General features: G+C 42.0%; 3 protein-coding genes across 4 annotated transcripts; 2 read left to right on the top strand and 1 right to left on the bottom strand.

The window, feature by feature from the left end:
- Positions 1 to 167: 167 nt before the first annotated feature.
- On the top strand, positions 168 to 3,827 carry LOC126389231 (uncharacterized). Its single transcript, XM_050042802.1, has 8 exons — positions 168 to 221; positions 437 to 491; positions 595 to 669; positions 831 to 875; positions 1,162 to 1,194; positions 1,311 to 1,568; positions 1,800 to 1,898; positions 3,583 to 3,827. Exons 2-8 carry the CDS (start codon positions 446 to 448, stop codon positions 3,663 to 3,665), a joined length of 639 nt encoding a protein of 212 aa, XP_049898759.1. The 5' UTR covers positions 168 to 221; positions 437 to 445; the 3' UTR covers positions 3,666 to 3,827.
- Positions 3,828 to 6,323: 2,496 nt separating this feature from the next.
- Positions 6,324 to 10,582, top strand: arl3l1 (ADP ribosylation factor like GTPase 3, like 1). Its single transcript, XM_050043200.1, has 6 exons — positions 6,324 to 6,583; positions 7,476 to 7,619; positions 8,865 to 8,981; positions 9,479 to 9,529; positions 9,664 to 9,849; positions 10,077 to 10,582. Exons 1-6 carry the CDS (start codon positions 6,566 to 6,568, stop codon positions 10,122 to 10,124), a joined length of 564 nt encoding a protein of 187 aa, XP_049899157.1. The 5' UTR covers positions 6,324 to 6,565; the 3' UTR covers positions 10,125 to 10,582.
- A 2,910-nt stretch (positions 10,583 to 13,492) lies between these two features.
- On the bottom strand, positions 13,493 to 27,363 carry LOC126388851 (soluble guanylate cyclase 88E-like). Of its 2 annotated transcripts, none has more exons than XM_050042171.1 (19): positions 27,241 to 27,363; positions 26,890 to 27,095; positions 26,560 to 26,700; positions 24,154 to 24,293; positions 23,876 to 24,010; positions 22,052 to 22,175; positions 21,840 to 21,959; positions 21,589 to 21,706; positions 21,141 to 21,227; positions 18,983 to 19,100; positions 18,251 to 18,380; positions 17,916 to 18,062; positions 16,141 to 16,287; positions 15,911 to 16,067; positions 15,732 to 15,841; positions 15,545 to 15,634; positions 14,753 to 14,899; positions 14,497 to 14,634; positions 13,493 to 14,324 (listed from the first exon to the last, which is right to left on the bottom strand). In XM_050042171.1, the coding sequence occupies exons 2-19, from the start codon at positions 27,007 to 27,009 to the stop codon at positions 14,172 to 14,174; spliced, it is 2,322 nt and encodes a 773-aa protein (XP_049898128.1). In that variant the 5' UTR covers positions 27,010 to 27,095; positions 27,241 to 27,363; the 3' UTR covers positions 13,493 to 14,171. The 2 variants fall into 2 exon arrangements, with proteins under 2 accessions (XP_049898128.1, XP_049898129.1); XM_050042172.1 differs by having other exon boundaries at positions 21,622 to 21,706.
- Between the last annotated feature and the right edge of the window lie 464 nt (positions 27,364 to 27,827).

Below are 27,827 nucleotides of genomic sequence, written 5' to 3'. Positions count from 1 at the left end.
GCAGCCTTACAGTCATCGTTGCCATTGCGACCGTCTATAAAACACACAAACAGCGGTGTTGTCTGTGCCGTTAAGTTCCAGGAAAGAATTTATTTGCATTGGTATCAGTGTTTATAATCAGCTCTGCCGTGCCTTTTCTGACGCAAAGACCATTGGGTTAGGCAAAACAGAGCAGGTCATCATTCAACCTCTCTGCGTGTGAGGAGACAGCAGCACCACAGGTAATTAGAACAACATTTTTCTACCTTTTATAATGATATTTAAGACCTCATGTGCAAAATGTTACATGTGTGAGTGCTTTGACCTGCTCTAATTTGTTTAAATGTTTATAGCTTTTATTCTTAGAAACTCTGACATGTATAGACGAGGAGTCTCATTCTACCGTTGAACTTATTCATAGGTTAAAACAATTTATTAATACGAGTCTTTTCCACAGAGAATAGTTATGAGGGAGATATCCCTTTATCTCCTGCTCGGTCATCTCCTCATTGGTAAGGAGCCACTTTTGAAGATTACAGTTACATATTTTCTTTTCTCCATATGTCTGTTCAGCTCTACACATTTACATTTTATTTTATTTGTTCTTTATTTTAGCTGGCGTTGGCGCTGGCTCTACATGTCTTCCTATGGTATGTCTGAACTGTAACGCCACAGGAGCAGCTCAGGCAGGTAAATGAAAGACAGAAACATGTAGACTGTATGTACCGTTCTGTAAGTGTCCTGTAGCAGCTAATGTACTCAAACATTGTCTGCCATTAAATAATTGCGAGGTGAGAGGCAAAGGTAAAATGTTCTTGATGCTATTATTTCCACCTCTGTTTTCCCTACAGATCCTTGTGCCAACTGCTCAACCAATCCAGCATCGTGCATCACTAGTAAGTGCCTGTCTTTCTTTCCATTGGTTTACTTAAAGATAATCCTGTGAATTTTACATATGGTATATTAGATACAGTAATTGATGTTGGCGTGTGATGGCACAGTGGGGTTAATCGAACATGGCAAACATGAAAAATAATGCAAATGCTTCTAAATTTGATTGTTCTTATTGCTGAGTAGAATAAGTTAGAGTGGGTTAATAAATATTCTCAAAAAGAACTTTATTTTTTATCTTAAAATAAACGGGATGTGTCATATAGGCTCTGTTTCTGCTGTTCTCTCTAGAAGCTTCAGCTATTCCAAAGAACTGCAAAAAAGGTAACCTGGAACAACGCCCCCATCTGTGGCAGTGCACACATAGAGTGATGACCATCTGATTACCTAACGCTGATACATTTGCTTCCCTCCCCTCAAATATTTACCCTGCCCATCAGCCTTTCAGGTTTCCATCAAAAGCAATAAATCCAAGGTAGAAGAGGGCGAAGACATCGACCTTTCATGCACACACAACCTTCCCAATTTGACTCTGAAGTTTGGGTGGGAGAGGAATGGGAAGACAGTCAAGGACGGAATAAATAAAACCGAGCTGTCTCTCAAAAAGGTGTTGTCAAACAAAGCAGGAAAGTACACCTGCTTTGTGAGCAGCCGGTGTGGCAAATACGAGTCTTCACCACATGATGTCACTGTAAACAGTAAGTAGACATCTCCCTGCTTATTTCACACAGCCACAGATTACATGTGCCTATGTAATGTGGATTTTAGCACCTGAACCAGCCCACTGTACAATTCCTGAATTGAAAACGAAAGAGCTGAAACATTTTTAGAGAGATATGAATAATAAAACCACTCCTCAGTGACCCCTGAGAGAATGTGTTTTTAATGTCTGTGTGTGTCTCTGTATTTGTCATTGTGTCCTCATCCAGACAACACTGTGGTGCTCCTGGTGATCTGTGGTGTTTCCGCCTTGGCCCTGGTCGTGATTTTGGGGCTGGCCATAAAGTTCAAGCTGAAAAGAGACAACAGTAAGAGCTCAGTTGTGGTTGATCTGTAATATTAGATAACACAGGGGTCCAAGGCACCTCCTCTGTCTTAGATGCATCACCTTGAATGCAAATGATGATGATGGCTGATGAAACCGGTTTCACAAGTGACATACACCTGAGCAAGTATTTTAAAGACAGGCTGCTTATGCATCTGTATAAATGAACACTTGATTTCAGTGTGTGTTTAATAATTCACGATTAGGGCTGAGTATTGTTTTAAAGAAAACACTACCACCAGTATTGTTAAAGTGATACTGGTACCAACAGAGTATTTCATTTATAGCATTTTTTCTATTTTTCTCGATACCCATCATGCCACCAGATGTTACAGGCGTGTAGTATAGCCATACTTTCCAACGTTTTGTTGCCATCTCTCTTAACTGCCAACTCTGTTAAATGCACCATGCTCGACTTCATCAGGCCACGGATTGTATGGGTTGTTGCTGCTGCTTAGTAGAACACGTGTGATGATTGGCTGCAAGCAAAACCATACAAAGGTGTAAACAGCTAGCCTGGCTCTGTCCAGAGCAACAATATTCCCTCACCAGAACCACTAAAGCTCACTCATTACTAACATGTTATATGTGGTTTGTTTAATCCGTACAAAAACTGAAGAAACAAAATGGCGAGTTTTACAGGTGGTTTCATATCTCTTGGACAGGAGCAGTTGTCATGCAACCAACAGAGACTCTTAGATGTTACTACCACTTGCCAAGAATTAGGCTGTGCCCAATATTACTCCACATTTACTTTATAGTGTACCATATTAACTGTCCACCATTTCATTGGAGTGTCTCGATTGTGAAAATGTATCCATTTGTCATGCATCACATTCTGCGGGCTCAATCCAAATGTCCACACTCTGGCATCCTGGACTGAGTCCTCTTGGACTTTAGTCATATGCACTGTGACGTGTTCACTGTCGTCACGTCAAGGCTCTGTGGGCCCAAGATTGCAAGGCCCCAGGTCTATTTCTCTCGTTGCGGAGGAGCTTATACCCTGTATCATGATGTGGTTGAATCTTATTTTTGGCCCACATGATTTAAGTACTATTTTAATACAGCAGTTGTTTTTACACATCGATATTAAGGTTGTTTAGTGTTTTTAGTTGGCAGTTGAAAAAAAACTATGTCACGTCTGTATTGCATTAGATTTGGCCCATCGTCAGCACTCTCAGACTTCATGGGAACAAGCCCGCAAAGTCTGTGAGTCTGCAAGTGTGGTGAAGTCCAGAAATTTTCCATTTGTGCCACTCTACAGCTGTCAGTGATGCCAACAAAAAATGACGATGATTGATAAGTGTCCAAAATCTCAATTCACTCCTCACCACTGAGCAAACTATTGAGTGGTTTTGAGTTTTTGTACTTTGTTAGGGTAAAACAAAGGAGCTATATCGTGAAATTTTAAGATGCTGGTAGGTGGACTTTGGCTCACTCTCTCCCCCTTTATGCTAAGCTAAGCTAACTGGCAGCTACATATTTTGCATACAGGCATGACAGTGCTTTCGATCCTCTTATCTCTACAGGAAAGCAAACAAACATATTTGCCAGGTTGTCAAATTGCTACCTTAATTTTTGCATATTGCTAATTTTAGAATTACAGATTTGACTTCTCTCTGTGTGCATTATGAAGTATGACACCTCCTCTCTCTCTCACTCTGCAGCTAAACACAGAGACAGGGCGAGGCAGAAGGCAAAGGACGAGCAGAGCAGGGTTCCAGCTCCGTTCACACCAAGAGAGTCCTAAAAAAGAACCAGCCGATCACCTTCAAAACTCATTGATAGTGATTCTGGGCAAAACATGAGGTTTTCTTTGGCATCCATGATTTGTTCATGTTTTCTCAGTGACCATTTATTTCTGGGATTCACCAATGTTTTATTATTTTTGCTCTTCTCTCAGGTGAGACGATTTTACGTGTGGCACTCTTACCAAGAAATGTAGATTATTATGTTTTAATTAATATTATTATATTACTAAATTTATAGGCTAAAGAAATACTACAATACTTAGTCCACTCATCACCATTACTGTAATTTCAGTTACTGTGTGACCCTCTGCTGACCAGTGCTGAAATGTAACATACATTTAAGCATTTACTCAAGTTCTGTACTTAAGTACGAATTAGAGGTAGTTTTACTTCACTTGAGTATTTTAATCTCATGCCACTTTCTATTTCTGCTACACACATCTGAGGGAAATATTGTTCTTTTTTACTCCACTACAATTATCTGATAACTGTAGTTACTTTACAAGTCAAGATTTTTGCACACAAACAATATAACAACTAGAAGTACAGCTGGAACGATTATTCGATTGGCTAGAAAATTAATTGGCAACCTTTTTGACGATCTTTTAAGACAAATTTCATACAAAAAAAAAAGTTCATGGTTCCAGTTTCTGCTTTTATTAAAAAAAAATAATTCTAATTATTTTTGATTTATTACATTTATATAAAATGTTCTACAATGATTACTTTTACTTTAAGTATGTAAATACATTTTCCTGATTGTACTGACATATTTGTAACTTAAAGGAGCAATAAGCGAAATTCATCATTTCTAGATTGAAGGAATTAAAAAATTGCTATGTGAAGAACTAGAGGTGTAATTTCATCTGGAGTATAGCATGACCTCACACACCCTCTCTCTGTGTTGATCTCCAGCTCATTGTTTACAAGCAGCCCAGCTAACATTTTCAATTAGCATTGTAAAATGTAGCCTCCTCGCGAGACTACATTTTTGTAATATATTTGCTGAAATGGAGGTGAGGCTCAGTGACTAGAAGAGCTGATAGAAGTGCTCCATAGCTGTAAGTTACTCCAGTAGCCGGTGGCAGCCGACTCGGCCAGAGACATCGCCGGATCCCAGCTAGTGCTAACACCAGGAGCTAACGCTAACGTTCCTACTCTTCTCCGTGAGTGAGAGTGATGTTTTAGCCTAGCGGGCAGCTGGCTCGCGGGCGAAGAGCAGAGGTAGAGGGAGGAGTGGCTCATGACACACTTTGTTTTGGTCTACAGGCAGTGCACAACAGCAAACCTAGCGGTGAAACGATTTCGCTTTTTGCCCCTTTAATTAACATTGTCAATGCAGGGCTTTTACTAGTAACTAAAGTTAGTAGTAAGTATTTTACAGTGTGTAAAGAATCTGAATACTTCCTCCAGCGCTGCTGCTGATGCAGGATCAAAAATGTTTTGAGTTTGTTTTTGATTTTCCTCTAACTTCAGGTCTGACACCTTGGAAAATCACAAGTTAATTAATAGTACGGTAATTTTACAACTGCAGAAGTTTTTCCTCTTACAGTCTTTTTGTAGGCATCTCCCCAGTTCTCGGGCATACAGCACGACACCTACCCTTATGGAGAGTTTAAGGGGTGTTACCTATGCTACTAGGTTACTTATGATCATTTGGGATTCATCAGTCACCACCTGTGTAAGAGCAAATTTGGATGGCTAAAAATGTTTTCTGCATCTGGATTTGTCATCTCATATTTCTTCTCTTGACTGAAAACTAAGAGAAAATGTAGGAAAAAATTAAGAGAATTCTGCTGTATTGTTTCATAATTTGCTGTGGTTTAATGTGATATAGAAATAAACTGTCTTTAATCTCTGTCTCTGAGGCTACGTGTGTGTGTGTGTGTGTGTGTGTGTGTGTGTGTGTGTGTGTGTGTGTGTGTGATCAGCTGAGGTTACGAGCTTATGTATAGCCATTTCCAGATCAGGGTGGATCCTTCGTTCAACGCAGCATTAATGTTAACCACGCCCACCAGAAAGCCTGCTCAGTTGAGGAAAAGAGTCTAGAAACGTTATAATCCAGACACAGGACAGGCGCGCTCAAACTAATCCCACTGAATGCTCTACTCACAGGAACGCACACACTACAGACGACCCACACAGAGCAGCTTTACAGCAGCAGGCATGTAATGGATATATGGGATGATAATGCTATCTACTCCTCTCCATGAGAGGGATGGATGTGGGATTTGAGAGTTGACTTATGAACACAGAAATAATAAGTTTGGTGGTTCAACAACATGATATAATCCTCTGGAGTTCGTGTGTTAAGCTCTGTGCACATTGTCACTCCTCATGCTGCTCACAGCGCCTTTGTTTCTCTGCATTAACAGCAGGTTTCCCCCCTCAGCCATTTGGCAACATGTCTGAACTTTTATCTTTTATCTATTTTCTCCTCATAATATCCGTATTTGATAGTGTGTCAGGAAGGACTGTTTATTCAGTTTCCTCCTATAGCAGGTGGCTAAGGGATAATCCAGGTAAAGCCACTGCAAAGTGGAGATGGAGGGATGGATAGAGGAGGAGGGGGAGGGGGGATGGGGTGGCCTTTGCATGGATGACTAGGGCTAATTCGGGCCTCCTAATCCCAGTCCCATCCACCCTCCCCCTCTTCCTGCTTGCTAACTCCACGGCGACAGTGAGGAGCAATTGACGCCCAGGTAGACATTACTATCACATACACACATAGCACTTAACCCACTCAAGTTTACAGAGGAGGAAGAAGGAGAAGACAGAGGCTGCTGGAAGCTTTTCTGGATAGCTAACCTGGGTGACCTGGACAGCTAACACACCTGTGGGAGCTTCACTGGAGAATGTAGCTGCAGCCCTCCAGCCAAGCCACAGGATATACGCCACCATGGGAGAAGCTCAAAAGGTAAGTGACCTGATCTGAAGGAACAGGACTTGTGAACCCAAATGTGAACCTTCAGTATTTGTTTGATACAAGCAACTATTTACAGGTAGTTATGGCTCCAAAAGTGTGTACAAATAGCTGTTTTACATTATTTAGTAGCTGTTAAGATGCGGCTCTGCTGAGACGGTTGGATTCTCTAAATTGCTCTGCTGATACACTGCTGATATAATGACTATACATCTAAACTGAACCTCTACTGCTCTTTGATTTACACTTAATCACACATACACTGTAGTACCTGTCACCTTGAATGAAATATTTAAAGCTGCAGCGCCTCTTTTGTCAGCAGTGTGTCAGTCTGCGATTGCGCAACCTCGCTTCAGACTAATCACATTAAACAGTGCACCATTATATGAATGGAGCTCTAATCAAAACCAATGCTTTTCTAAATGAAGGAACAGATTAATTTTTTTTTACAGAAGAGAGGTGGGAACTATACAGTAGGAAGAGAAGGAGGGCTGGAGATTGGTGGGTGGGTGGGTGGAGCAAAATGGGCACGCAAGTGTGGTCAGCAGTGTTGTATGTAACTGGAGCTTTGACCTCAAATCAGAAAGAGGTCAGTGGGATCAGTGTTGAGGTGTAAAGTATGTCTGAAAACTATGCTTGCATTTTTATATATCTCCCGATACGATGTTGGATGTTTCAGAGTGTGTCAAAGAAACGTTGCACCCCTTCAAAAATATAATGTTATAAATAGACGGGCACTCACATGCTTTTGTATTGTAAACCATTGTAAACCAGGTCGACTTCCACAGGAGATACTTCACAAACAATAAAGGATGCTGTGTTAATGCAGCAATAAGTTTATGACCTGTCCTCTCCCTCCACATCCCACCCTCCTTCCCACACGCAGGGCTTACTCTCTGTCATTGAGAAACTGAAGGGATCCACAGAGCAGGAGGTCAGGATAGTGCTTCTGGGGCTGGACAACGCTGGCAAGACCACTCTGCTGAAGAGCCTCGCCTCTGAAGATGTGAACACCATCACACCGACGCAGGTGAGAGGAAGTTAGATGTTAAAACTCACACAAACACATTGTGACCTGAAGGAACGTCACTTACTGTATAGCATAATAAGGCAAGAAGTGTCGCTTGCATTGCATATGATATGATGTGAACAGCTGAGCCACTTTATACTGTTATCACCTGATGTTCATTATAAGGTGTATTTTAGATGTGTGCATCTGCCAGAAATATGCCACCAACATTATGATAACCCCCAAGTTGCCACTCCTTAAAGATAATTTGCCCACTGTGATTAATTCCTTTTGCAAAAGCAGCCATACACTGATGGATTTATCTCGTTTAATTCACACTTTCCAAAAGATATTCTGTATTTTCATGGTGCTGTAACGCAGCATTGTAAAAGGCAGGGGGATTGTATCTAATCTTGTGAGACCAGCTGGACCAGTGCACGCTGTCGCTCAAAGTAATGTGATTTAGACGACCTTTGCTTTTCTGACACGCCGTGAAATAAAAACAATTGGCCTTACAGTACACATGCTTTTACCATCAATCAGTAAAATAATGATTTGAGATTGTCCAATCATCCTGTTAAGTCGTATGTTAAATAACCTTTCAGCAGGAAACGACCGTCCCGATTTGTTCTCCACATATTTTCTGAGAGGATCCTAACGTTGTAGTGAGGCCTTTCTTTTTTTTATCACCCTCTTGTCATGTGATTATCTAACCTCTAATATTATTATCTAATACCCTTGCATTACTCTCACAAGGCAAGACATAGAGCAGATGTACTGCCAGGTCCTGGACAAGTGTGACAGCTCGTCAGACATCAGGCGGAGATGATGCAGTCCAGCATGACAAGTCAACACAAAGCTAAACCAGACTTGACACATAAACATACACTGCACTTGATCCTTCCAGTCTTATCCTCAGATTTGCTCCTCAGCTGGCCCTCAGGATAAAGTTGTTATACAACCTCGCCGACTGCAGCAGAAAGGAGCCGCGTTGTGAAAAAAACGGCGGCGGATTAACACAGTGACCACTTCCTTAGGAGGGCTCAGAGCACATGTTGCTCTCCTGCTGATATGTAACAAGGTTACATTACAGAGTAACCAAACAGTGATTCATTTAACACACACACCTGTGCTCTAGTACCTCGCAGCTAAATGAATTGCTTCATAACCATTTGCGAGGCTTTCCAGGTGCTGCGTACTGGAACTGTGTTAAATTGAAGGCAGTGATGTGCAGTGCAGTGACTCCAGCTTTGTGCTTCACTCCAGGGCTTCAACATAAAGAGTGTAGCCTCTCATGGCATGAAACTCAACGTCTGGGACATTGGAGGACAGAGGAAGATCAGGCCCTTCTGGAAAAAGTACCTGGAAAACACAGACCTGTTGGTGAGTCACTGAACTTAATTCAAATCAATTAAAATCTTCCCCAGGGAGACATTTACTTTATTCTCCTCTTGGATCCAAATTAGTGTTTACAAAGTGGTTGTGTGTCACCCTGGAGTCCTGACTGATCACTGAGAATACACCACAAAAAGAATATGAAGCAATAAATATCCATGACATTTACGTATCACATATATGCACAAATTAAGCAGTGTAATTGTATCTTGATGACGGAGCTTGTTGGCAGAACTCTAATGTTGTGGAACATTTTTGAGAGGTTGACAAGTGTGACTCCTGTTCTCAATTAACATTGACTTTTTGGCTGCCGTACAAGAGCAGCAGCTGTGTACTGAGAGAGTCACTGACACCTTCAGGAGTTTAAAGCGTCGAGGCCAAAAAGAAAACTTTTGTCCATGAATTTTCTGTTTGCTTGTCAGCGAATTTTACATATCTGCATATATTTATCACATGTATTTACATAAGCACTTTTGTTATTTCAGATTTATGTTATTGACAGCGCGGACAAGAAGCGGTTTGAGGAGACGGGGCTGGTGAGCTTGATGTCATTTCTGACGAGAATCATATTAAAACTACCTCAAGTTAATACGTGATAGTTGTTTTTTTATCTTTTTTTTTTTTTTTTTTTTTTTTAATCATTAACATTTCCATGTGATTGTATGTACAGGAGCTGTCCGAGCTGATTGATGAGGAGAATCTAAAGGGCGTTCCAGTGCTCATCTTTGCCAATAAGCAGGATCTGGCCACAGCGTCACCGGCCAGTGAGATCGCCGAGGGACTCAACCTTCATACGTACAGGGACCGTGAGTGGCAGATTCAGGCCTGCTCAGCCGTGTCTGGAGAGGGAGTTCAGGTCAGACCTAGAGCCAACCTTGATTTATTGATTTTTCCTCACATAGAACCTAATTAACCAAATAAAAGTGCTCCTTCCTGCTGTACAATAGTGTGCTGAAAATCAGTCTTAACAGCTTTAATGGAGACCATATTTCTACCAGCAACCTCTTTGACTTGCTTAGTTTGATGGTTTATTTTTTATCTTTGAATATGACACTGATTCGTACTGTTTTATTTCCCTGACAGGATGGCATGAACTGGATTTGCAACAACATTGTGAATAAGAAGAAGTGACAGAGCGACACAGACAACACTGACCAGAGTCAAACCGAGAACCAGCATCACATAAGGGATTAAAAACATGTCACTTCATTTAATGTCGACACACCTCACCTATGACAGATCCTGCCCCCTCACAGATTCTAATAATAATTTTGTTTTTACAATTTTTGTCATTTTTATGAATATTTTGCAAATGTAGCTACTGTAAAGACAGTTTTTAGCTACAATAAGTGAATTAGGCACTTATTAATCATTGTTCTGTCCTAAGTAATGTGTGTTGTTGTCCCCCTTATCCCACGGGTCCTTGTCTGGTGAATCTGTGTGCTTTCTGAAACACCGAGAAAACCAAGCTGAGTGTGTAGCCATGTAGAAGTGTTGGGGTTTGTCAGTTACATAGGCACCAGTTCAGTGTGAGTGTAAAGTGTGTGTTTTGAGGTTTTTGACAATAAAATAATTAGTCATTTCTGCTATGTTGCTTTCTTGTTTTCAACTCCTATGTAGACATCAGTAATCAAATTCTCTGTCCACATACACGCACAAACAAACAAGATATTAATGGTCAAATGATAGTTGTAAAAAGCTGCCAGTGGAAACATGTGAATGTGACTGTAAATGTCAGCGCTCCATGAGTGACAAGAGGAACAATAACGAGCCGATCCACTCCTGCTCAGCTGTCAACTTAGTTTATTTCCACACCACGATGACAAGCACTTACATTGTACAGTGAGGGAGAGACTAATTGAAAGAGCGAGAGTGAGAGAGACGAGAGTTCACAATTAAACACTTGCATGGCAGAACAAGATATCAAATCTTCAAGGCACAGCAGAGCAAACAGTGCAGCAAATTACACGCAGAGAGGCTGACTAATTTGCATCAGAGAGACTTTTTCTCAAAATGTTTGTTTTATATGTAAATTCCGGGACTATTACATAGCGTGCAGTCTCTCTCGCAGCGACGTTAGAACTGTCTGGATCCCTCCTCACAGAGGTAGTTGGCCATATGACACGTCTAATGTCCAGCTGTGAGCACTGGCTCGTTCTCCCAGCAGAGATACAAATAGCCTACTTTGTGTGAGCAACTTTGAGGTAAAATCCCTCTCCACCTTCTGTTCTGAGACCTGCAGCAGAGATTGTGCAGATCATTGATTTCAGTCTTTACCCACATACGGTTCATCTCCACTGGGACGACAGCAGACAGAAACCTCCCCCCCCAGACTTAAAGGCCCGCACAGCCCTGAGGTCTTCCCTCACATATTTGTCCTTTACACTGACCTTGGTGTGTAAGTCCTCCATTCAGCCATTTTGGCTCTACTCAGCTGCAGTTGGATTTAATGGATCTTTTTGTTTCTATTGTCTGGAGCTGTAATTAACCATCTGAAAGCACTCTAAAATCACATCAGCTGGCGGGCTTTGTTCCGTGTCCTCCTCTACATGAAATTATGCTAATGAATATTTTTTTCTTGTCTTTTGTCTGGTATTTATGAGTGGCTTTGGAAAAAAAATAAATAAAGGAAAAACAGCACTCTGGTTTACTTGCTAAAAATGAGTGAATATTGAGTTATCTCCATGGCAACTAAAATTTGGTGCAAGTCCTAAAACATTTTTTAGGCATCAGCTCCTGTTGAGCGAGCACAGCAGGGGGTGCAGGACCAATTACAACTTGTACTAAAGGATCATTATGGCTGTTTGAAAGAGACCAGACGGCACAGGAGCTGAGCCGGTGGGGAGGTGAGGCTGCAGTCTGCAGTGTGTTGCTCACTGCTGCCTCTTCTACCAACAGGGGGCAGTATTAGAGAGCCTGACTCATCTCAGGGCTAATGAGGAGGCTTTTGCTCTCTACAAATAAGTGATCTGACACACTCTCATTTCATTTATTTTGTTCCAGAAATCAGGATTTAATAGAGCAGGTAAATTCTGTTCCCTATCTATACGCTATATAAACAACAGGTGATTTAGATGTTCATATTGTGGTTTTAATTCTGTACATTTTTCAAAGTAATTTCACTGTCATCTGTTAATACCTCCTAATATCTCCCATTTGTACACTTTCAAAACACACTATCAATCCTAAGGTGTTGTGATGTCACTTCCATTCAAGTGGCCCCTCAGCTAGTGTTGCCATGGAAACCATGCCTGTTATTCCTGGTCCACCAGCCACCTCACTTCTTCAGTCCAGCCCTCCCTCTCTTATCCTCCATTTCTTTCATTTTCCCAAGCTCTGCTCATCAAAAGAAAGCCTGCTCAGGACGACAACACATTCCAGGTAGGAACAAAAGCCACGTCTGTGTTTACTTGTCGGTGAGAGAGATGATTAACCTGCTTAAAAGCAGCAGGTTAATTGAGCATATTTGGAAGTTGATTAATAATGTTCTTTTTGGCTTATCATTGTGCTGGCTTGGTTTAAGAATGTGAAAATCATTCAAAGTCATTATTTTTATGCCCGTGCTCTCTGTAGTTTTCAGCAGGCTGATTCATCATTTGATATAATTAACTCCACTTGAATTAAAATAACTTCTGTATCTCATTACTGTCCGTGTTTATCTTTGCCTGCAAATCCAACCGTCTCCTTGAAGCTGAAACAAAATATCCTCAAGCCACGCAGGCTTCCCATCATGCCGGAAGTCGCCCACCTGCCCTCCATGAAGCCTAATGCAACCCTGACGACCTCCAGCCTCCTGACCACCACCACACCGCTCCCATGGGAGGAGGTGCACATGCAGGTGCACACCATCCTGATTGTGGTCATTTTTTGCGTTGTCTGCTTCCTGCTCCTGCTTGCCTTCTTCTACGCCTTCTGTTTCCATTGCTCCATCGGTTCTTTGCCTAAAGACTCACGCACAGCCAACAGATGCAGCCTAGACCGTGAGGACGCCACCTATAAGTGCAGCTCCTCTGATAACCAGTCAGTGGGGAACATTGTCTGAATGGGGACACTAGGCCAGGATGACTGATATGTGACTATCAATGTATTTGTGTTCTTATTATGGTGCCATGTTTGGATGTCACAGCAGTGTAACGCAGAGAGTAATTACACCTTTCTTAAACCAAAGCATTAAATTTGAGCTGTTGCTTTATTGATTTGCCATGTCTTGCTAGTGATTTGTCCCTGTGTTTGATTGATGACGGTAGCAGGGTTGTTCAAACAACATAACCACCAAAAACACAGCTGTGATGCATTTTGACGCTAAAATACAAGGGCATAAAAAGATTGTGTGCTTTGTTTCCTGCAGGTACACATGCATGCACGTCACATGAGCACACACAGACACAATAAAAACATGTCCACGAAGAAATGTCTTCAATAAAAAAACTGTAAAATAAATGTAAATGCGAGTCTGAATGCCAATGCCTTTGAGTGATGAGACAAACAATAACAAACGGATCCACGCACGGCTCAGCAGTCATCTTGCTTTATTTTCACTGAGCTGACAAGCGTTTACATTGTGCCGTGGCTGTGTGTTTGACAAGACTGATATAGAACAATGAATCCAGACGTGCAGGATGAAGGAGGGAGGAGGGAGAGGGACAGAGGAGAGATACAGAGGGATTTATCCAAAGGATAAAATAAGATGTCAAATCTACAAGGTGCAGCAGAACAAACAGGAAATTACTGAGCTGGTGTGCAGCTGAACCGCGTGGCAGTGACCACTTTTTGGTATTAAATCATGTTATACAGTGGGTACAAAGTTTTAGCCTTGAATCACCCAATGTGAGGTATTAATTAAAGAGGAGACTACTCTGCTAATTGATCTGAGTGTGATTTTCACACTGATAGCTGCGATTTATTTTTGTGTTCTCTGAACTAAATAAGACCTGATGTTTTTTGCTGAGCAACATAACACCACACAAGGCCACTAGAAATATCAAGCATTACAGTCTAGGCCATGTACAAACAATACACCATTAGAGACTGTCAAGGCATCACCACAAGAGTGCCAAAATAACAGTAAAAATGACATCCCTGTCTGGCGTAACATTTACTGAGCTGTACAAACAGCGCTTTAGAAACAGTCACACAAATAAATTCCCTGCCTATAGCATCAGCTAGCGCCTGTCTGGTTCATGACACGGAGCACGTGGCACTCTTGGAGCAGCGGGAGTCGCAGGAGCTGGCACGGGAGTCCATGATGGAGTCTCTGCCGTCAGACACAGGTGAGTCCAGTTCCAGGTGAGGGTCCTGAAGGCCGTCCTGCAAAGCATCCTTTAAGTGGGACTGGGGAAGGAACAGTTCAGTTTTGTGCATGGTTAACAAAACAGCATGTGTACAACAGCACTAACAGCTAATAGGAGGAGATGGCAACAGACAATCCCGCATAGTATATCTAAATCAGAGTCATTAAAAGTCTAACAATCTAGATATCCTGCCACCAGGTAATACCTCCCACCTTATTAACGGACATCTCCTCCATCCGGCACTCCTCCATCGACTCCTCCAGAGAATGACCTGAAATCTCCATCTTGATACGATGAGAGCGAATAGACTTGACATCATCCTCGTCCTCTCCCGCCACCAGTGGGAACACCTGGGGGCAAAGGCAGACGGAGACTCAGGGAATCAGAGATCATGATAATGATGATGATGGTGGCAATGAAGCAAATGAGCGTGTAAGCCATTCAAGTATGTCTTGGTTGAATTTTTACCAGGCCCTCCTCATCTCCTGGGGCCTCAGGGCCTGAGATATTGGCCTTGCTGATGGTTTGAGTCTCAAATTGAGGACACGCCGCCTGAGCGTTCCCGTCTTTGTCCCTCTTTCCTTTCAGCCAGTAGGTCTCAATTTCAACATTCCCCTAAAAACGGACAAAGAGATGAAAAAAAGTGAGATGTCGGTTCAAGGACACAGAGGTGCCTGACATATGCACAAATATTCAAAGACATGCTCACAGGCACAATTTCTGTTACGGAGGGGAGGAAAATGGCAGGTGGCAGATTTTCAATAATCAGAATTCCCTGATGAAAAATGAGTCGCTCTCGCTTCCTTGAGATTGCCGCCTGTAATCAGCTGCCTTAGAAACCTTTGGGAGTCACTTTGCCGGCATTATCACTGAATGTACAGCCTCAAAGTCAGACTCAGTGATAAATAGACTGGCAAATCAACAAGCAAGCTGCGATCACCAGCTCTGAATGCTAAGTGTGCTGAGTCCCCAGAGCCAAAACATTGTGAGTTATTATTATTTCATGTATTTTTTAGATTCAGAACTGTTTCTAATGTGTGACTGCTGATACACAAATCTGCCGTTAACACAGACTTAAAAGCTTCGATGTTTAGCTTCAGGTTGATCGTGTATAATGTGCAGATAACATGAAGGGGAAACACTGTGTGTTGCTCATATATCTGACAGCAAATCATATTAAATACATGTTGTTACAGTGGCTGAGTGAATGCACATAATCAGGTGGGTGTAGTTGCTGTGGTAACAGCTTTGACCCCCAACCTTGATGGTAATGGTGCCCCTCCTTTCGAAAATAAAATGACTTCCTTTCAGGTGCTCGTAGGTGGCGCTGCTTAGCTGAATGTGCATCTCCTGAATGAAATAAAGGGTAACAAGGCAGTTACAACAAAATCACATAATCACTGTAGTCATCATGAATATAGTAGACATACGGATTTAGCTTTCCTACCTTTCCGTTGCTCTCCATGGCAGACGCAGTGTGGACCGTGTCACCGTGCAGACCGTAACGTGGCATCTTGTGTCCCACCACACCTGCCACCACCATCCCAGAGTGGATCCCTGCAACCACAACGACACATTAGCTCACCGACATAAACACACAAATAGGCCGACACACGTTCTACCCACCAACACGAATCTGTATGTTGTTGCCATTCGAGGGGTCCTTAAGGTGATCAATGGAGCGCACCATGTCCAGGGCCATGTCGCAGATGTTGTGAGCGTGATACTTTGTCTTCTCCGGAGCCCCGGCTACCACCATGTAGGCGTCTCCAATCGTCTCCACCTGGAAAAGACAGGAAGAGCAGCTCTCACACGGCAGCACTTAACAGATAACAGTGGGGAAAACTAACACAAACCTTGAAGACGCGGTGCTTCTCGCTGAGCGTGTCAAACAGCGTGTACATAGTGTTGAGCATGGAGACCACCTGCATTGGAGTGATGTGGCTGCAAATGCGAGTAAATCCCACGACATCGCTGAAGAGAATGGTCACATCTGGGAACACCTGAGAGAGAAGAGATAAGAGAGTTGATGAGCAGGCAGGTTGATATTCTGCATACACACACACAGAGGTGGGGGAGGCAGGCATTCATGGGCCCAGGCTGTTATGCACCATCAGGAAGCAGCACTCCATCAACCTGAATTTTACTATGGCGAAAAGTCTCCAATGGTTATAATTCAGAGGATTTATACAGCGTGGGTGTTTGTGTGTTTAGGTACTCAGTCAGCCACCATCTGCTTTAGGCAAGTAAAAACCTTCGTTTGTACCTTGTGATAGACAAAATTCAACCTTTAACCAGAAAATTGTGCCAAACATTTAGGTGATTTGGTGCATGAATGTGAGTTAAAGGGAGTTGTTTGAGAAGGCTGATGTGTCTGTGTATGTCTCTCATGTCTGAATGATAAAACTGAAGCCACAGCCAGCAGGTGATCAACTTAGTTTAACCAAAAGACTGAAAACTGGGGGAAGATCTTACCCATGAAAACAGTTAGCCTGGCTCATTGACTGTATGAAAATAGTCGATGTAGCCACTGTAATGTCACCCACTGGTTTATGGACTCCTGTTTTGAAGCCTTGAGTTTGTCATTCTGTGCCATTTTGGATTTCAGAGCCAGTAGTGACCATATTTGGACAAGAGGGTAGAGATCTTGAGTAGCGAGGGGTGGATCTGACTCATAGACTGTAGCAACAACTTGCAGACAACCACGCCCTTAATTCTGCATAAATTTAAGCCTTAAAAAGATTTGAACGGGTGAATTATATAAAAATGTATCCTCTGTACAGAGAGAGATCAAAACAGTTTTCTGTACCAGGCTGTAAACACGTTCATTTCTGCTGTAAAGTTGGGCATTTTAACATGGGGGTCTATGGGGATTGGCTCAGTTTTAAAGCCAGCCTCAAGTGGCCATTAGAGGAACTGCAGTTATTGGCATTTCACATTAGTTGCCACTTGGCCTGGTTCTGTCCAAAGGTAGCAGAACCCACTTGACAGCACTGCTACATCTCTTCCCTTTGTACAGAGCTGTTCCCCTGTGTTCCCAGTCTCTGTGTCAAGCTAACCTGACCAGCTGCTGTAGTCTCATGTTTACCATACAACCACAAAAGTGATATCAGTCCTCTCATCTAACTCACAAGAAGAAAGGGAATGATTTTATGTCCCACAATGTTGGACTCATGTTTCAAAGAGCAGCAAATGTTGGATGACTGAAACGCTTGCTTCTGTTGTTAAAAGGTGGAGTCGGCTATTCGGGAGGGAGATTGGTGATATTTGCTCTGGAGTTCAGCACATTAGCATGTGCCAGATTTACCATCCATCTCGCTCCCACTGCTTTTCTCTATATACATCCATGTCCTGTGCAATAGCACGAAGGCCCCCTGTTGCGGATTAGCTGGAATAGTGTTGTGTGGCTCAGTCTGGGCCACTTTGTTTGTTTCCCATTTACAGAGGAGCAACCAAACAGGGCTCTGTATGAACATGGGATTTTTTTTTTTTCAGTGCACACACAGAACAGCTGGTCGACTGTGAGCAGATACTTGCTAAATTTGAGAAAAGGTGTATTGGATTAGAATAGCTGACTGCACCTTTATGAATCCTGATGAAAAGAGTATAAGGCACTATCTACAACCCTGACCTCACAAGTGTTCACAGCTGGCTCTCCTTTGCGCAGCCTTTTAGCCACCGGCTTGGGAATCATCCTGTACAGGAGGTCATCGGTCTTCTTCATCTCATAGTCCAACATCTTCATGCTCTCCTCCAGCTTACTGGACTTCTTCTGCTCCTGCGCTCACAGCGGGCAACAAGACAGAATAATAACACTGTGAGTTTGTTTCATCTCAGGTCTGCAGGCGGTAGGTGATCTGGGGCTGCCAGGCTGAAAGAAGGGCTTCAGAGCAACTTTGCATAATGCAGAGTGACAAGTGAGCTGATGACACATATAAAATGCAGCTGCACGTTGGCAGAGTGAACCTGTATGAGAGCTCTCTTCAGCTCCTCTGACTGCTGTGTGCCCGCCAGCACCAGGTCTCTGCTGGAGTCATGCATGCTCAGGTCGTTGATGTATAGGCCAGTCTTAAACATGGCACTGAGACTCTCCATCCTACACACACACACACACACACACACACACACACAGTTAGAGAGAAAAATAATAGACAAATTACAGCGACGATAATGATAATAATATGCACTAAAACAATTACGGAATCCATTTAGAAATAACAATGGCAGTAAAAAATCTGGGAATTAAAAGACAGTAATTCTAAGAGGTATTATTTTTAGTTTCCGACAGTATAAATGCTGTAAGCAGTGTGATGTGGCGTTTAACATTTCAGTAGTTTTGTCAATACAGGCATAAGGGCATTTACTTGCAAAACAAAATGTTTGAGAAGAGGAGGGAGATGTTTTGGTAATGTACTCTGTGGAAAACACTCTCAGTTGCAAATGGGTTCCCATTAGGCTCACAAGAGCTGCACTGTCTGATTACAAGCTAATTAGCAGCTCATTTCATGCATGGTAAGTGCTGTTAGAATGGGCCCCTGATTTGATTCACTGCCCAGGCTTTTATTTCCAGCCTCGTAATTCAGTTTAGCTCTTGCTGCTTTTTAGAATGTTTTACTTTTCAACTGCAGCGTTTTAATAAAGATCTGTGTCTATCTGTGTGTTTCTGTGTGTGTTTCTGTGAGTGTGTGTGGGCCTTACACAGGGGTTCCCAGAAAGATGATAGACTCCCACTCTGGCATGTATCTCATTTGTCCTTTTAGTTTCAGGCAGCGGCTCCCATCGCCCCAGCTCTCCATCGCATTAGCACTGTTACCGTCTAAAAGAGGAGCACGATGAAATGCCAACAGCAAACATTTACAGAGGTGTTTCAGGTTCAATTTCAGCAGTAGATAATAACTGCGCTGTGTTAACTATGTCTAATGGATTTGGCAGTGTAGCATTTTTAAAGGAACGGTACGACATTTTGGGGAAGGCGCTTATTTGCTTTCTTTGTCGACAGTTAGGCGAGAAGATTGATAGCATTGCTCGTATTTATGTGTTCAATGTGAAGCTTGAGCCAGTGGTTGAGGGTAGAATAGCAAAGCATAGCTTAGCATAAGTAAGTGGGTGGGAACAGGGGGAAAGAGCTAGCCTGGCTCTGTCTAAAGGCCCTGACGTACCAAGCCAATTGTCAAATGTCAGTCAATGTCAGGCCATCGGTGAGCATCTGTTGCCCTAGTTTGACACTAGTCGGCCTTCGTCAGCTGATTCAGCATGTTGAGTCAGAGACGGCAGAGCCCATTGGTGAGTAAAATAACTCTGGCAATTCAGCTCAGTGGACAAGAATAAAAACGGTAGTGAGGAAAACAGATAAACAACTGAAGTCAAAAGGGCGTGAGATCAAAACAAACGTGTTATATGAGCTGGGTCTCACCCCCAAAGTCGTCGAAATCCAGCGCTTAGGCATTGACTCGTGGCGTCACAAACCAACGAAAAAGGCGTCCTTTAATGTCGACATGATACACTGCCAGTTGCCGATATAGTTAAATGGCACCCTACGGCGTCAGGGGGAAATGCAGTGGGACAAGGACGAAAGTTAAGGTGGTGAAAGTATGACTGGGGCAGCTGGGAGGGGTGGGTGGATGGGTCCAACAAACACCGACTATCACCAGAGAGAGCGGCGTTCACGTCCTGTAAGATTCCAAAGCTAAACCCTGTTGTTTTTCCTTAAACCTAACCACGTGGGTTTGTTGTTGAAGGAAAAAAACATGAATTTGCAGTGTTGTACCGACGTAGTACGTTTATTTTGAAAGAGAATTTATATAAATGTTAAATTTCCTGAGAAAACGGAAGTGTATTTTGAAAGAAGACAATGCATTTAACAGGCAGAACTTGACACCTTGTCCCAGAACGTCAACAACCAACGCACCCAGGGTACCTTGCACGTCGTATGTGGACGTGGAAAGTCCATGACCAAATGTCAATATGTGATGAGGTGGGAGTGAAAATGTGTTGGTTATATTGGGTAAGATTATTCTTTAGCCATTGAGCTCTTTAGCACAAACAGTTTCTAATTGTTTGTGTTATAGTTTGCTAGCACACGGGTAGTATCAATTGTTCTTTCAACATCAGGTTGTATTGTTAAGTGCTAAATGGCTAACTAGCATCTTGAATTCACCCCATTGGTCTTCCACATCCCCTTTTTGAGAGACAAATGCAGACTTCTATTGAGTTATTTCTACTCATGCAAGCACAGAATGTACGTGCTAGTTGGCCATTGGCTGTGGTCTTTGCGGTGTGTTCAAGTGCAACTTTTTGGCAATGTAAAGTAATACATCCGTTGGCCTTCATCACCATTGATACTTTGATATAGGTTTGGTTTGTCTGGGACTTAAAGGTAACAACATTTAATGGCTTTCAGTAGGTTTTGTGCTGGACTATTTCCTGGATGGGAGCATTAACTTCCTGGAGTGTCCACTGGTTGCCTGGCAGCCAAACAGTTTGTTAACATACAAGATATAAAATGTTAATAATGGAGCTTTAGGCTTGTTTTTGTCACCTTTGGCCCGGCTAGCTCTTTCCTATCCTTATGCTAAGCTTCGTTAACCTACTGCTGGCTCCAGCTTCGTATAGAACGTACAGGCATGAGAGCGGTTATGTAATGAATGGAACTTCCCATCAACTCAGCAACTGTCAAAGCAAATAATTATGTTTTCCAAAGGGTCAAACTATTCATTTGAAGTGAAACTTTTTTAGTTTGATGTGTCTGTGTCTTTACTAGTTCAGTTTAATATTGTTATTGTATTAATAATGTCAGCCAGCCTATAGTTTAGTGTCTGCTCAGATCTCACTGCGTGCTGTTTGAAAAGGTTATGACCTTTGTAATCATCTCCAATGATGGACTGGAAAGCCATGAGCTCCACGTCTACGTCAGCAGAGCGATTGGCATTTTCATAGTCTGAATCTGTGGGAAAACAGGGTAAAACTATCAGAGCCACAAACATTCACATTTCCACCCTCCACCTATGACAGCCAGGGCTGGGATCAGTTCCACTGAACTCAATCAATTTAACTTGAATCAAGACATCAAACAATTCAATTTCTGCAACTGCAAGACCTCCTAAACTCTCAACTATAATTCAGAAATGTTTTCAAGGTGAAATGTTCATGTTGGAACTATCGTACAAGAACAGACATCCATTTTACTGAACACCTGCTCTATTTTGTTACTTAATGAAACTGAAATCAAGCGTGTCTTCTGAGACTGACTGCGGTGAAATTGATCTGACCAAGAGCCAGAGAGTCCTCGCCCACCAGACACACACCCCTGCGAGTGTTTGCATGGCTCCCCCTCTTACTCTGGACTCGGTTGTGAAGGTTCCTCTCTCTCTTCACAGGCTCCTTGGACATGATCTCAAACAGGTTGTTGGGGTGGGAGATGATCTGCACAGATCACCACATCAGTATTCTGAGCACTTGTCAGCACACAGTCTAAAGCTAATGTGTTAACATACAGTCAGCTGGAAACATTGAATTGTCCCTGTCTAAAAGGGGAACATGTAAAGTGGTGTCTCACCATGTTCCAGGTGAACTCCACTAGGGGGCGAGCCAGCAAAAAGGCATCATTGATCTTCTTCCCATCCAGATCAGGGAAGACAGTAGCCAGGCCTGAGCCAACATTATGCACCACCATGTCCTAAAGAATCAAAAAATTGCAGTGATTGTAAATTCCTTTATGCTTCATTTCATTCATTAGGTAAGTTTAGGAAGACAGCTCAGTAGGATCACCTGTCTGAAGACGATGTTAAAGGGGAAGACCTCAAAGAAGAAGTCTGAGGTGATGGGCAGAATCTCCTGCTCCTCCTCATCCTCCTTCATGATGTAGCGGTAGGCTGAGTTGTCAAAGTTCAGCCTGCACAGACACACAGATCATTATGTTTCATAAAGATTGATGAAAAGTATTTGTATCCAGATCCAGATTGATCCAAATAGATGCAGACTTACCTTTGTTCCACCTGCTGTCATTGTATTGTCTTTTCCCATAATTCGTGGTGACAGTGTAGGAGATGTGTTGTGTATGATTTGATGTATTTGTGTCAGAATACTGTCTGTGAAGCAAATTTCCCCTCTGGGACATGAAAGTCTTTAATCTTGAATGACTCTTGAATCTAGATCCTTTACTTAAAGTGAAAATACTATACTGCAAGTAAAATTACTGGTTTCAAAAATGTATTTGAGTAAAAGTAGAGAAGAATTATCAAGAAGAAATTGTGCGTAAAGTATCAGACGTTTAAGTATTCAGTCTGCACAAAAAAACTGTCCCTGTAAGTGGCATACTTTTATATGTTTCATTATTAGATTGATACTGATGCATAGGGCTGGGTGGTATATCCTGAAAATTATATCATGATATGTTTAGGCTGTATCTTGATAAATAATATATATATATATATATATATATATATATACATATATATATCCTGATATTTTTAAAATGCTGTTGTGGTTAGTGCTAGCCCAAGTGTAATAATGAAAATAATGATAATAATTATTATCACTTGATGATACAATGATGTATCATCATGTAAAATATAAGCAAAATAAAAAGAGCACAAAAGTAAGAATAAACTAAAAAAAGATATGATAAGATATATAAAGAAGATACAATAATAGACATACACAGCAAGGAATTAAATAGACACACATTTTAAAAGTGCATTTTTAAAAGAGTACAACAATGTGGCTTCCCTGACCTCCTCCATCAAATCACTCCAGAGTGACAGGCCCTGATAGCAAAGATGCAGTTGCCCCTTGGTTTCCAGGCCAGATTTTGGAACCTCTAACTTGGATTTTAGACTTCACACTTAGCCTCATGTGGGATTAAACTTTCACTGACATAGTCAGAAGTCAGTCCCATCCAGGCCTTCAAAGTTAAAATTAAAATCTTAAAATTGATTTTAAGGTAGCCAGTGTAATGAAGTTAAATTTTGGGTTGTATGTACCATCTTGCATAGCTACCTTGAACCACTGTGTATATACAGTTTGGTAGTTATGTCCAGTAGTTCTCAAACTGTGGGTCAGGCGCCTACAACCATCACAAGATAAATGTGAGGCGTCATGAGATGATTCATGGGGCAGTACAGAAGATAAAACATAATTCTGCTACATGAATGTGTCATTTTTAGGCTGTTTAAATAATCTTTGCCATTTTTTTTGTTGACCATTAAATCACTGTGCCTCTTTAGGACTTAAACAGTTTTTAAATGAGGTCATCTCAGAAGTTGAGAGGGAAATATCTATTTGGTGAAGCTGCTAACAACTGAAACATGACAAAGGACCCCAGCTAGACATTGCTTTCTTCTTAAGGGGTCACAAGCCAAAAAGAATGGTAACTCCTGGGTTAGTTTTTTTTTGTTTATATATAGATAAATATAGATAGTGGCATAAAAAAATACAATATTTTCTTCTTAAATGTAGTGGGCTATGAAGTAGTATTAAACGGAAATACTCAAAAATACCTCAAAATCTGCTTATGAATAGGAGTCGAGTAAATGTTACTTTCCATCAGAGTGTAAAAAAGCTTTGTGTGTGTGTGTGTGTGTGTGTGTGTACCTCATGGTGACATGGGAGTAGTCTCCGACCATCTGCTCAGACAGCACCTCCACATGGATGTCGGTGTCATAGAACTGTTTCCCCATCTGCCTGAGCTGACCCATGGCGTAGTGCAGATAGCCTTTGCGCTTACTCCTGCCGGTCACAGAGGAAGAAAATTCAGTATCACTGGAAGTAAACTGATCACAGCTTTCTCTCTGAGTGCCCTGTTCTTATGTCTGATGCCTGATATTCTATCAATCTCTCTGCCATCTTCCTCGTCCTTCCTCGTCTCAGACCTGTAGTGCAGGGTGACTCCAGTGGCTGACTCCTCCTGGCAGAAGAAGGTTGGAGGCTGCACCTTGGGGTAGCTGAAGCGCAGGTACTCGTGGAGGTTATCAAGGCCGTTGACAAAGTCACGTACATGACGGCCCAGCACCTGAAGGCAGAGACAGGGGGTGGTGTAGTGGAGGGTATACGCACATACACAGGGTTTACCCACATCCTTTTATAGTTAAAGAATCAGGCAAAAAGCCATCATATATGGGAGTGTAAACCCACTTCCTCCTCAGTAACGTACCCATTTACCTCGCACTACACCCACCTCAGCAACTACAACTACACCGCTGATGACAGACCGTAGTTGCCCTACCTTTTTATGATAGTACTTTTAAAGTCAGTGTTCAGTTTTCTTGTCATGAGCTGAACTACTCAGCCTGTAAAAGCAGTTGCATAATGTCTTCTGAGGTCCTGGGGGAAAACTAGAGAAAAAAAAAGAACCCTATAGATGTCATCAGAGTTATCTTAGCTTACGCTCAGGGACAAACCATTAAAACAAAATTAGGGTGAGTATTTTTGGAGCTTGACTCATACAAGCCAGGGCAATTATAATATATACTAGGGGGGACAAACCCCCCCCCAATATTCAAATAAGCTCCCCCACTATAGCAAATGTTATCATTATCATAAATTAACTTTTAACAAATTGCCATTGTTATTACTACTGATTCTGGTATAATGGTGTTCTGCAGCTCTGTGTGTGGTTTGTGCAAGTGGCATTGTCGTACCCCAGCTGAAGCCCTTGCTCACTGCTGTGGAAAAGTAGGTACCATCACTGTCTCTCTACTGAATCGCTTTAAAATGTATTTAAAAGTGGAAAACTAGCATGTAATATGCAACACATTCTCATCCCAAGTTGTCACACATTGCTGCTTTGTTAGAGGACATATTACACGCTAGGTATCCTCCTGCATCTGTTGTTGACTTTCCAGGACCTGCTTCAGTTCCCGCTGCCTCAGAGAGGCCCAAAACATTCTCAAGGACCCATCCCACCCAGGACACCATCTGTTTGAACTGCTGCCCTCGAGCAGGAGATACAGGACAGTTAAAACAAGGACAAGCAGGTTAAAAAACAGCTTTGATCCAAAGCAATAGTTGCACTTGAATAAATGCACTAAGGTTTGACTGTGACAATATGCTTCAGTGCAATATCAGGGATTTGTGCCAATAGGTGGAATACCCTGCCTGTTTTTTCTGTTTCATATTTGTTACTTTTTTACTTTTTACCATATATTTTGTAATTGTTTTTTATAAGCTCTTGTACTGAGGAGTTGAATTCAATTTCGTTGTGCATGTACAATGACAATAAAGCTATTTTATTCTATTCTATACCAACTGGACGACAACAGAAGCACGTGAGTTTAGGCAAGAAAAGCATGTGGTTACGTCTAGAAAAAAAAAAATTGGTTTGGCATTTGGGAAGCAAACACCAGGCTCTAAGGCGAAAGTCCAGGATTTGTTGAACCCATCCACCATCCCTCCCATCCACCCTATAGGGACTTTCTATTTTCTTATATTCATTCGTCATTACCGGCAGCATTTCAACTTGACACCATCCTGCGGTGTATCATACCGCTGTGACAGGTGCCATCCAGCTGACCAGCAGTGTGTCATAACAACGCAAAAAGTTATGTCCAGCTGCATTACATACTGACGCCACCTGGCCATGTATTCTATCGCCACAAGAGGTGGCTTTTGGCATCAGGTATCTGACGCCGAAATCACTGACAAAGCGGCGGTATTCAACAACTTCAGAATATGAACAGGCTTTAATATGAGAGCTATGTTGGTTTTGTCACTGTTAATTATTACAGTTTTCTTTTTTTAAGTGTTCGTATGTCATAAAAATATACTTTTCAAAGAGTTATAGTATAATATGTCATTAAAACGTCTGTGTGTACTTTTCCTTTGTGGCCCTCAATCATATGATGGTTTTCAAAAATGGCACTCAGCCATCAAAACTTTGAGAACTCATGATCTAAGATTTTTCTCTCAAAAGGCTCCAAATTGGTCAGTTTATTGTTAAGGTTTTTAAAATTTCTTTTGGGGGAATTCCCCTGGCCAACCTGTAGTGCTGGGTCACGGAAGGTGTCGATAGAAGAAAGCTCACCTCAATTTAAATATGTGAAAAGTGACTACAAATCAGGATATCTTGCACTTTGCTGCAGACATTTTGACCACATATTTTAGAAACCACATACTTTAGATTTTGAGTCACATCTTCCTTCCTCATTGACTATAATATATATAATAAATGCAAAGATTTACAAACCAAAACATTTCCACTAGCACAAAAGAAGTTTAAGAATTTCCTCACACATCTACCAAAGACAAAACAGTTCTGACAGCGAGAGATCTTTCTTCACCTTGAGGATCCTGTCATAGCCGTACTTTCCAACAAAGCCCAGGAAGTAGACACCCCAGGAGTTCATCAGCTCATTGTAGGGCGTCCCTGTCACTCCACTGGCTGCCTTTGCAATCCGAGGAATCACACTCTCACTATACACCTGCAGACACACAGACCTTATCTTATAAAAAAAAAAATATTTCTTTTGACATCAGGACTATAAAGCCTCAAACAAAAGCAGACAGAGTGACAGAAACTGCAGACAGGTTGACGTGGATGCGCACAGACAGCACATATTACTATTCAGTGCACACAGACGGAATTATATCACTCGTGTCAGACGCTGTACCTGGTGGGTGACAAAAGAGTGCAACCTGACATCGGCTCTTTCTCTGACCAGCTTCCACACATCGTCTCCATAAGACTCCTTGATGAAGTCGTGAAGACTCTCACACAGCAGCCCGTACATTATGTCTCTCTGGATTGGAGCTCAAACTGAGCACCGTCAAGACAGCTCCCCAACTGATTGACTTCCAACAGTCCTCCCAAAGGCACCTGCAAGCGAATAACAAAAGTTCCGAACGATGACTTTTCCAGCGCTGCGAGCTGAATTTTAATGCGTTTAGCTCTCAGCTGTGAAGCTATAAAAAGCTGTACGCTGAATATTGCTGTTTTTGTTTTCCCTTGCTCTCAACGTTACCTGTGGAGTTTGGAACTTCCTCAGACTAGTCAGCCAGATAAGGTTTCATCTGAAGGCCAACAGGGCAAAACGTTTTAAAGGTGCCTTAATGGCACAAGCCCTTGAATCTGAATGGGCCTCTATTGTTCCTGTGTCAGCTGTCAGCACCTGGTGGCACCCCTCTTTAAGTGACATGAACACACTGTGGAAGCCACCTCTCAAACACAGATGACACCGGTCACAGGTCACAATAATCTTGTTACTGTCCTTTTTAAAGACATTACATTGTAAATCATTGAATTATCGCAGACATTTTGTCATAATAACCCCATTTGTAATGAAATTTAAGAAGAAAAAGCTTTAAATAAAATGAAAGTGAGAAATTGATTCGAATCACTAAGGCTCAGTGTGATCCAGTGCCACACAAAAGCTTTGTTAAAAGGAGGCTGCTGACCCACTGTGCTTTCTTTTTCTAAGGCAAACTCGCTTTTGCTCCTAAACAAACACTCTTAAATAAACCCTTAATGGGCAGCAACTATTCAACTTCTATTGTGTGTCTGCGGATGATTTTTATGTGACTCGGGATGACTCCACATTTTCTTTCAGAC

This window comes from Epinephelus moara, chromosome 4, assembly GCF_006386435.1.
Source record: "Epinephelus moara isolate mb chromosome 4, YSFRI_EMoa_1.0, whole genome shotgun sequence".
Taxonomy (NCBI): domain Eukaryota; kingdom Metazoa; phylum Chordata; class Actinopteri; order Perciformes; family Serranidae; genus Epinephelus; species Epinephelus moara.
Note: the sequence above shows the minus strand (reverse complement) of the source record. Positions and strands in the feature narration are given on the sequence as shown.

Excerpts from the sequence above, each read along its gene's own strand:
- LOC126389231 (XM_050042802.1), top strand. The coding sequence starts at position 446 with ATGAGGGAGATATCCCTTTATCTCCTGCTCGGTCATCTCCTCATTG. Across the intron at positions 492-594 it reads GCTCGGTCATCTCCTCATTG|CTGGCGTTGGCGCTGGCTCT; the intron begins GTAAGGAGCCAC and ends TCTTTATTTTAG. Across the intron at positions 1,899-3,582 it reads CAAGCTGAAAAGAGACAACA|CTAAACACAGAGACAGGGCG; the intron begins GTAAGAGCTCAG and ends CTCACTCTGCAG.
- arl3l1 (XM_050043200.1), top strand. Across the intron at positions 8,982-9,478 it reads TGGAAAACACAGACCTGTTG|ATTTATGTTATTGACAGCGC; the intron begins GTGAGTCACTGA and ends TTGTTATTTCAG. Across the intron at positions 9,530-9,663 it reads GGTTTGAGGAGACGGGGCTG|GAGCTGTCCGAGCTGATTGA; the intron begins GTGAGCTTGATG and ends TTGTATGTACAG.
- LOC126388851 (XM_050042171.1), bottom strand. The coding sequence starts at position 27,009 with ATGTACGGGCTGCTGTGTGAGAGTCTTCACGACTTCATCAAGGAGTCT. Across the intron at positions 21,960-22,051 it reads TTAACATCGTCTTCAGACAG|GACATGGTGGTGCATAATGT; the intron begins GTGATCCTACTG and ends TTGATTCTTTAG. Across the intron at positions 16,288-17,915 it reads CAGCTGTGAACACTTGTGAG|GTGTTCCCAGATGTGACCAT; the intron begins GTCAGGGTTGTA and ends CTTCTCTCTCAG.